At 43.8% G+C, this 10,898-nt stretch overlaps 1 protein-coding gene across 1 annotated transcript; it reads right to left on the minus strand.

The window, feature by feature from the left end:
* Positions 1-6,378: 6,378 nt before the first annotated feature.
* On the minus strand, positions 6,379-8,895 carry LOC111868246 (E3 ubiquitin-protein ligase SIAH1A; the record flags this gene model as incomplete). Its single annotated transcript, XM_023858723.1, has 2 exons — positions 6,379-7,171; positions 8,885-8,895. Coding segments are annotated over 2 exons (804 nt in total), but the record flags the coding sequence as incomplete, so codon positions are not given.
* Positions 8,896-10,898: the final 2,003 nt, after the last annotated feature.

The raw sequence follows: 10,898 nt of genomic DNA on the forward strand, positions 1-10,898 counted from the left end.
TCTCCGTAACCGTTGAACTTTGGACATAGGTGTTTTGGGTTATATCGGCATACTTTAACATAAAGAACACCCTCCCGAAGTTTGGCACATTCCTCCTGGGACAGCCTGTATATCATGACACCTCAACCTATCTCAATGGCATACTTCATAAATACCTGCCATCAGTCTGTGTTTATTATTATTATTATTATTTATTTTAACTCCAAATGGGTTTTTATCCTGTGGCAGTGTATAATAAGACCCAAAAGAAATAACATATCACACAAAATAACACACCACACTGAAACAAAACACTGCACACAAAACTACACAATAAAATACACACTACACACGGTGAATACAATGCAAATACAATTGCAACTACAATTACTATATAAATTAATAAGTGTGTTTATCCGTTATTGTCGCTAGGAAACGGTTTGGTAAAAATCCCCCAAATCGTTGCTAGGTAGCGGCTCGATAGAAACGTTAGCGCGGCAACAAATACACAAGTAACAATAGAAGAATTGTTGAACGCGTTTTATATGCCGCCCGTGTCGTATCAAGGAAGGTAGCCGGTTGGTTCTTGCCAGGATTCCTTGTTGGTCTGTTATCAAACTGTTATGTAACGTAAGTTGTATACCTCGGGCACAAAATTTTGTTTTTATAAATGATTATGGTTTGCTTTTTGTAGTTCACAGTGATAATTGGTAGAGGGCTGCACGTGTATCTCCGCCTCGTGTTCGCGGTTCTGCGTACTTACATATTACAGACCTGACTCGATATTAACATGTGTCTTTGGAAAATTTTCCGGTCTAGAAAATCGATATTAGCGACCGTGGGGATCCGTTGCACTGACCACGCGACACCCTCTATCCGCTACAATTGACACTAACTTCTCCGACAAACGGCGGTCGCTCGGTCGGTATAGTTCGTTTGCGGACTAAAGCCGTGGGGTTTCGTTGGAAACTTTTCTCCTTCTTCACAGGCTTTAACTTGGGCGTCAACAGTACCAACATTCATTTTTATGGGGTAGAAGGAGACTGTGCTGTAGCCCGACAGTAAAAACTACGTCTTGCTCTGAAGTATCCTATCATTTCTCCTTTATCTGTCATGGCTGGCAACGAGTGACCAATTCAGATTCAGAATCTATTCAGAAACGGAAATCTTTTAGTCCTCTCGGAGGATAGAAAATCAGCGCACCACAAATTCCTTAACCTAGGCAGGACAGCACAGAACAAGATGGGAAAGGATATCCCGTATGATGCAGTACACAAAATTACCAGCGGTTTTTAAGCTAAAAAAATATAATAATGAATTGGAAATTACTGGAAGTCTGGAATATCGAATTAAAAAAAAAAGCGTGTAAAGGTTCATGAAGGGGGGCACGCGGTAGCATAGTTGGTTGAGGGGCTATGCTACAACCCGGAAGGTCACGGGTTCAAGTCCCGATGAGATCATTGGATACATATTTTTTTTCCAGTTTACCTACTCCTTCCAGCCTCACTATGGCCCCGGGGTTCGACTCAACCTCTAACAGAAATGAGTACCAGGAATTACTTAAATAATTTTCCTGTGGAGTAAAGCGTGGCCGGCGCGTAAGGCTGACAACCTTACCGTCATCTTTGAGCCGATTGTCTAGATAATGTGGGACCCTAAACGTGTCACAGCCTTATGGGCCTTCACAGCCTGTTACAGAGATACCTTTAATTTTTTTTAAATGTTTATGAGATACTTCGGAAGTTCCGTTCATGGCCGTACCAAAATCAGGCTTAATTATTCAGTTCAATAACTAGGACTGAATTGTTATAAGTGTAATGATGACCTCTTGAAGGTTGAAACATGTAGCGAGATATCTTGGCTCAATAAAGGATGATGATAACATTAGTATCGATTTCTCTTTGTTTACGTTCGTAGATATTTTTGAGTAGGCGGTGCCATTTGTGAACTGTGGACGAAAACCGGGGTTGCTCAGCATTTTGTGGTGTAAGACCTCCATATTGAATTTCAGCAGTTTGTGAGACACGTGAAAATATCCGCTTATGACTTAAACTAGGTTCTGTTATGGATCAGTATGACTGAATATCGCAATTTCTAGACATGTTTTGCAAAAGTCTGTCCTAGAGAATTTTAAGAAAACGTATCTATGGGAGCCGGGTTTTATTCGCTTAGTGGGGGGTGGAGTCCAACTGGGTCCACTCTACACGGCGGCCACTGATTGGCCTATTGTAGCCTACCCGGGTTATTATGATGATGAAGAATTTGGTGGAATGAAGATTGGCAAGGGAAACCGAAGTATTCGCAGAAAACCTGCCCAGCGTCACTTTGTTCACCACAAATCCCACTTGACCAGACCTGGGATCGAACCCGGGCCGCCGCGGTTGGAAGCCAGCGACTAACCGCTTGAGCTATGGCGCTTCCTATGGAGCTGGGATAGCGCAGTCGATATAGCGACTCGCTAAGGGTTGGAGTTCGAGTCGCGGTAGGATCAAAAAATTTTTCCAAATCGTCCAAACCGACTCTGTGGCCTACCCGGCCTCCTATCCAATGGATACCGGGGCTCTTTCCTTGTGAGTAAAGCGGCCAGGGCGTGAAGCTGACCACTCACCTCCAACTAGTGCCGAGGTCAAGGAAACGTGGATGTATGCATTTATTTCCCCGTACGTCTTCATGGCGTAGTGCTTAGATAAACATCGAGACAACTTTACGTGTTTATCCACCGATATAGGCCCTGATGCTGGGTCATAGATGAACATAACCCTCTTCATATTTTATTTGTAAAGAACGCCTAGAAACGGGTATACATATATGCCCCAAGCGGGGTAAGAATTCGTGATAGTGCTTGAGCGGTCCGAGATCTTACGCGTTTTAAAATATCGTTATCATGGCTTGTCGGATTATTGATTTGATTGAGAGAGTAGCAAGCCAGCTTCCGAATTGGTCCGCGAGCCCTTCACATAGGAAGGAGTGGCTGAGGAAAGTAGTGAACTCGATATTGTTTGTTAAAAAAGAGAACGGAAGTTCAGATAATGCGAGAGGGAAGGTCGAGATGACGTCACGAGTTGCCTTGGAGAGTTACGAGCATAAAGGGCACATATAACCTCACTTCAGGGGGGAACGCGCCTGGTGCTCCAATTATTAGTCGTCGGGATATTTTGCTGTACGTTTTTGTTGCTACTGATGGCGGTTTGGATTGTGAGTTACGGGAAAAGGAAATGTTGTGGGTGCACATGCATGCTGGAGGAGGGTTCTCATGGAGTTAGAGGACGAATCCATTCTACGTGCCATAACAGGTAACCTTCACTAAAACATTCCATGGTTCAGAGTGATTCGGAATCTCATATCTGCAGGAAATTCTCTGATATTGTGGAACCCGAAGGTTCATTACTATCGTTGTCGCAATTGGACGCCATCCCGAAACAGAAGAATCATTTCGTCTAGGCTCTCACTAATGTTAATCATCGCCGTGGTATCTCAAGATGTGTTCCTTCAGATTGTCTTGGTAATATTTTGTATGCTAAGGCCCTGTCTCATATCTCATGCTTGCTACATTCCTTATCCATCACAACCGTCTTAGTATTTGAGAGTCGGTGTGGCCAGAGAATTTGGATTTCGATTCCCGTAGAGGGCAGAGATTTTTAATCGTCGTGACCAGACCGGCTCAGGGAGCCATCCAGTCGTTACCACGAAGAATTTCCCGGGCAGCAAATCGGCCGGGGCGTGAAACTCAGCACACACTCCCTGTAGATCCGAGGTTAAGATTGCGTGGAACTATACCGCCACTCACCCATATGTCTTTATGTCTTGCTGCTTAATTAAGAATAGGGGAAACTTTATAGTGTATGGTGGATAGTACGAATTATGAGGTACCTTGTCGTGTGATCTTCTTAATCTTCCTGTTCTCTGTAATGTTACTGGTTCCACCTCGCTTTCATCCGCCACGCTCAAGTACTCCCAAATACTCCCAGATACTCTCTTCTGTTCTGCCGAGTACTCTCGTTATATAGCTTGCGCACAGACCACGCAGAAAACAGTCTATATTGTTGCAACGTATTTACTGAGCGATTGCCCAGCAACGGACTCCGTAGAAACCAGTTACGTGATAACTATAGTTAGTGCCTCGTAACTTTAGCCGCGCGGAAAGGTAAACGCTGTTGTGGAGCACGCGAAGCTGTACGCTTGCTGTGGTGACGTTCAGAGATACTCCCCGAGCGGAAAACATTGCCTACGGCGCCCAGGAATACATACACAACGTACTATACACCTGACCACACTCCAAGACGCTACATTCCAAACTGGTAGTACCCACCCTGACGTAAGCGATAAGACTGCCCCCCCCCAGCTCCGCGAGAGATGTTACGACCACTCTACCACGGGTAGAGTGTCGAGGAAGTAACAGTACCACTGTTGCGTGACGTCATTCACGAAAACGCAGATGTCACGTGACTCCTACTCACCCCTGAAATATGACGTCATCGAGCATGCGCGGAAGACTCGTTTACCGGCTGGCGCATAGAAGCGGGTTGCATAACATCGTTCCTCATCCCTTCACTCAGCAACGGGTTTACATGTCACACTATGCACAATAGCCCTATATACATTTCTAAACTCAATCATCATTTCCCCTGTATCCTCTGATCTAGGTCCTGCAACCTTCAAAAGTTCTATATTGAGTCTAAAGAATTTTTCCATTGCTGTCACACCAAACTGTGAGTCATATTCACGTTTACAGATTTTGCTACCATCACAAATAAACCACTATTTTTAATGACAAATTTCATCACTTACAAAGAGCTGCCACAAATGCATTAATTTATCAAGTGTAATTACATCTGAAAAAAAATTCAACAATGTTATTTAGTGCTGTAATAGTACTGAACTTTTAAATGTGATACAAAATAATGTTTTACTGTAAAGATTTGAATACAGTAAAGGTATATCCAGTTCTGTAAACACTGTTAATAGCCATAGATATACGAGTATGTACATACTGCTAGAAAATTAATATCTGTATTCTTGTGTCACAATTTGTGAACTACAGTAACTGCAAATATATGCTACCTCAGACACCATCTAATCACCTTTTCTTCTCTGTACAATGTTATGACGGTTTTCTTGATAAGAGAACCCGTGAGAATATTTTCCATAACTANGCGCACAGACCACGCAGAAAACAGTCTATATTGTTGCAACGTATTTACTGAGCGATTGCCCAGCAACGGACTCCGTAGAAACCAGTTACGTGATAACTATAGTTAGTGCCTCGTAACTTTAGCCGCGCGGAAAGGTAGACGCTGTTGTGGAGCACGCGAAGCTGTACGCTTGCTGTGGTGACGTTCAGAGATACTCCCCGAGCGGAAAACATTGCCTACGGCGCCCAGGAATACATACACAACGTACTATACACCTGACCACACTCCAAGACGGTACATTCCAAACTGGTAGTACCCACCCTGACGTAAGCGATAAGACTGCCCCCCCCCAGCTCCGCGAGAGATGTTACGACCACTCTACCACGGGTAGAGTGTCGAGGAAGTAACAGTACCACTGTTGCGTGACGTCATTCACGAAAACGCAGATGTCACGTGACTCCTACTCACCCCTGAAATATGACGTCATCGAGCATGCGCGGAAGACTCGTTTACCGGCTGGCGCATAGAAGCGGGTTGCATAACATCGTTCCTCATCCCTTCACTCAGCAACGGGTTTACATGTCACACTATGCACAATAGCCCTATATACATTTCTAAACTCAATCATCATTTCCCCTGTATCCTCTGATCTAGGTCCTGCAACCTTCAAAAGTTCTATATTGAGTGTAAAGAATTTTTCCATTGCTGTCACGCCAAACTGTGAGTCATATTCACGTTTACAGATTTTGCTACCATAACAAATAAACCACTATTTTAATGACGAATTTCATCACTTACAAAGAGCTGCCACAAATGCATTAATTTATCAAGTGTAATTACATCTGAAAAAAAATTCAACAATGTTATTTAGTGCTGTAATAGTACTGAACTTTTAAATGTGATACAAAATAATGTTTTACTGTAAAGATTTGAATACAGTAAAGGTATATCCAGTTCTGTAAACACTGTTAATAGCCATAGATATACGAGTATGTACATACTGCTAGAAAATTAATATCTGTATTCTTGTGTCACAATTTGTGAACTACAGTAACTGCAAATATATGCTACCTCAGACACCATCTAATCACCTTTTCTTCTCTGTACAATGTTATGACGGTTTTCTTGATAAGAGAACCCGTGAGAATATTTTCCATAACTACACAAAATATCAAAAAATGAAACTCAAGTTGGTAGTGTGTACCAGTAGGCATTACTATTGTATTAATACTCTGGAAGTAGGCATCAACTCCAAAGTAAGCCATTCTCAGACCATAGAAATTGTCATATGGAAGCACATTTTGTCATTATCACAAAATAGTTGGGTAGTGATGGTGTCAAGTACAAAACAGTCAGATTTCATGATTGATGAGAATGGTTCACGGATGGATCTTGGTGTTGCTTCCCATGTCAAACGTTTACCTTGGCTCTTCAGTTCTAACCTATATTTAAAGTTTTCAGCCTGTTCCTTTGTCCCAATCAGTTGTACTGTAGCAAAGCACTGTCCGTGTCCAGACTTCTCATGTTTCTCAAATACAAATATAAACTGGTGGTCAAAGCCCTTATCAATCATGACGCAGCACATTACTCCTACCAGACCGATGTCTTTTGGTGTCAATACAGTCTTCTCTACTTCAGTAGCTGTGATTGTTTTATGACACTTCATAAGGTGAGGCACCACCTGCTCACGGGAACCTTGCCACGTGCAAGAGGAACCCGGGAACGGACAGGAGTATGGCCGGAATTCACATGTTTCTTCGTGTTCCCTCTTCTCAGTGTGTAGAAGGGCTACTGCACAGCCATATGTTGAATGTTTGCATGGGAACATAACAGTGCTTGCAACTTTCTCCATTCCCAAGCAGCGAATGTTCCCCAAACGTGCCCTGCATGTTGGACAACGAGTCATCTTGGGGCGACAGTTAGAGCAAATAAGATGTCCATTCTTACACTGCGATATTGGAGGGAGAATATAATCAAGGCACACTGGACATTCGAACAGACTTGCGATGTGTGCCGAATCAGCTGTTGTATTGGTCGCCGTGGTTGATGAGCTTGATGTACTGTGAAGTCTTGGATGCTTTGTTGACGGCACTACCTGATTACCCATTGTGAGATTCAACTTCACAGGCCGACCTCTTGTATTCTATCGAAGTTCTGGTTCTACTTATCTTGCTTCCGCCACTAGTTCTTCTACTGGTTCCAATACTCCGAAATATTGACTGATACTGACGGATACTGACTTCTGTTCTGCTGAATACTGGCTCCTTAGGTATTTCAATTTCTCTTATAAAACCTCAATCGGACAGGCGGAAAACGCAGCTTGCCCTTTGTTGCGTAATCCCCGTGTTTACAGAGGCTTTGCTAGGCAAGGCTGCCCAGAGTTGTTTACTGCTGCTTAGCAACCAGCGCGGCTCTGCTCGGCACACAGAAACACCGCTTTCCTTATTGTTACATAACCTCGTTCGACTGTTGCATAACTTAGCAACCGACTCTTTATCCAGAGTCTGTCTTCATGGTAACTCGTTTCACATCCTGTCGCCCAACAACGGTTTGACATGTCACAATACCTTAGACCGCTCGGCCACTGTGATCCATTAATTTATTACCACCAGTAATATACTCATAGACCATCTCTGTGGTCTAGTGGTCATAGTTCCTGGCTACAGATCCAGAGGTCTGGGTTCGATTCCCTTCGCTACCAGATTTTCTGAGAAGTAGTGGGTCTGCGCATACAGGAGTGTTTAAGGTAAGATAAAAATAATTATATGTTTGTTTTAAGAATGTTCTTATTATTTTTTGTCACTACGACAAATTCTGAGTTTCACGGCCTCTTTCTTACGATGTAGCTCTGGTCTTCCTTAACCTTCGGCACTAAATTATGGTGACTGGCTAGCGTCACGTTGCGGCCACCTTATCCCCGGAAATCTGTGTGAATCCAGATGTAGTTCTGGGCGTGTTGGCGAAGAGAAAAATCTCCAACCACACCGGGACTCGAACCCCGATTTCCGGTCATAATTTTATAACATGACATTTTTGTGTCGCGTATGAAGCGAGAGGTTGCAAAGATTGCCGATGTCTGTCATTCTCAATAATCATTGAAAGAAACTAGTTTCTACATGAATTTGTGGGCGCTGTTACAGTTGTTACATTCATGGAGCTGAGCCCTTCTTGAGGAGCCACCCATTCTGCAGCTACTGAGGAACTTATAACCATTTAATGGAACCCGAGGATTCATCACCGTGTTCACAGGAGCCCTCCACTGGTCCCTGTCCTGAGCCAGATCAATCCAATCCATACCGTCCCATTCTGTCGCTCCAAGATAAATTTTAATATTGTCCATCCACCTATGTCTTGGTCTTCCCAGTGGGCTCTTTCCATCTGGCTTTCCTACCAATATCCTATATGCATTCCGCTTCGCCCCCATTCGTGTTACATGCCATGCCCATCTCATCCTCCTTGACTAGATCATTCTAAATATACTTGGAGAGGAGTACAAGTTATGAAGCTCCTCATTATGCAGTTTTCTCCAGAGTCGTTAGTTTATTAAAATTGAAACTTCGTTTCATTTGAAATAACTGAAAGAGAGCATACATTTCCATATTGTTGTTGTTATTGTCCCCGGAAGCTCGTTATACGATTAGGTACAATAGGTATGTGCAACAGTTTCAGTGTGCGTGACATACTCACAAGCATGAAGTTCATTGAGGGACAGTTTGAAGTATTGGGACCTAATATCATGGATTGGCCGCGCCATAGCTCAAGCGGTTAGTCGCTGGCTTCCCACCGCGGCGGCCCGGATTCGATCCCGGGTCTGGTCAAATGCGATTTGTGGTGGACAAAGTGGCGCTGGGGCAGGTTTTCTCCGAGTACTTCGGTTTGCCCTGCCAATCTTCATTCCACCAATTGCTCCACAATCACCCTCACCTATCATCTGTGGCTGGTACAATAGGCCAGAAGTGGGTGCAGTACAAGGGACTTAGTCCCACCCCACTAGCAGTAAAAAGTCATAGATTACCGAAAGTCATGATGACAGGCGTATACTGTGGACACAATAGCCCGAAAACTTGGAATAGGGCACGGTGCAGTACATGAGATAATTGAAAGCTTGGGCTATAGGAAAGGTTGTGCTCGTTGGGTCCCGCGGTTATTGACCGAAGACCACAGAGGTCAGCGAAAAGCCATCACCTCACAACTGCTGCAGAGATATCGACACGAAGGCGATGATTTTTTGCTCTGTATTGTGACAGATGACGAAAGCTGGTTTCACCATTTCGAGCCTGAAACGAAACGGCAGAGTATGGAATGGCGCCATTTGCATTCTCCATCAAAAAACAAGGCAAAGACAGTGCCCTCAGCTGCGAAGATGATGGGCACAGTCTTCTGGGATGCAGAGGGGTTTATTCTGGCCGAATTCCTGGAACCTGGGCAAACCATCAATGCTTCTCGGTATGTCCAGACGCTGCACAAGCTCCGTCGTGCATTGCGCGATAAACGTCCGGGACGAAACATCATCATCCTGCATGACAACGCTCGCCCCCATGCCGCCCGCCTCACATTGGAAGCAATTGCAAAGATGGGGTGGGAAATTCTTCCACACCACTACTATTGCCCAGATCTAGCACCCTCCGACTACCATCATTACGGATTTGTGAAGGATCAGCTGCGTGGACAGCGTTTTGAGACAAGGGAGGCAATTCAGAAAGTAGTGCGTCAGTGTCTTCGGATGGCTGGAACGGAATTTTACAGAAGAGGAATTTTCAAACTCCCAGAACGCTGGGAGAAATGTGTACAAAGAAGTGGCGATTATGTGGTAAAATAGAGAAAGGTCTGTAGATTGAGGTGGTGTATTTGGTTTGTCAATAATAAAGCATGTTACTTTACAAGAAATTGTTGCTCATGACTTTCAGTACGACTCTCGTGTTAACATAAAAACTTTGCCTCAGATTTTAATTTTAATTCGCATAGTGGGGGGTGGAGTCCAACTGAGTCCACTCGGCACGGCGGCCACTGATTGGCCTATTGTACCTGCCGCGGGTGATTATAATGTTGGAGAATTTGATGGAATGAAGATTGGCAGGAGAAACCGAAATACTCGGAGAGAACCTACCCCAGCTGCAATTTGTCCACCACAAATCCCACTTGAGCAGACCCGGGTTTGAACCCTGGCCGCCGCTGTGGGAAGCCAGCGACTAACCGCTTGAACTATGGGGCGGCTTTTGCCTCAGATTAATATATAGTTAAAAGTATTCTGTTCTATCCTTTATTTTTTATTCTTTTTCATTTATTTGCTATTTTAACTATACACTAATCTGAGGCGAAGTTTTTATGTTAATACCGTCTTTACGCATGTATAGGCCGCGTGCGTGTATAGGCCTCAGCACAATTTTCAGACAGAAATTATAGAAAAAATAATTTCCTTGGAATATCATTTCAGGAGTAGAAATTATTCCGAAATTTGGCAACGTTTAACATTCCTAAGTTCGCAACTAGCGAAAATAACAGTACCGCTCGGAACAAAGTCATTGCGGGGGAGAGTTATAACATTTTCGCCTTTACTTGACTTGCCTGGTTAGTTCTGAGTGAAACATGGGTCGAGTAAGAGCAGGTTATACGTCTAAATTTAAACTTCAAGTGGTTCGTTACGCACAAGAACACGGAAATCGAGCAGCAGGGGGAAAATTCGACGTTGACGAAAAAAATGTGCGAAGATGGATACTAACGAAAGATGCCCTTGAAAGAACGTCACAAAATCGACAATCTTTCCGCGGAAAGAAAGCTAAATTTCCA

The sequence above is a fragment of the Cryptotermes secundus genome, unplaced genomic scaffold (assembly GCF_002891405.2).
Source record: "Cryptotermes secundus unplaced genomic scaffold, Csec_1.0 scaffold364, whole genome shotgun sequence".
Taxonomy (NCBI): Eukaryota; Metazoa; Arthropoda; class Insecta; order Blattodea; family Kalotermitidae; genus Cryptotermes; species Cryptotermes secundus.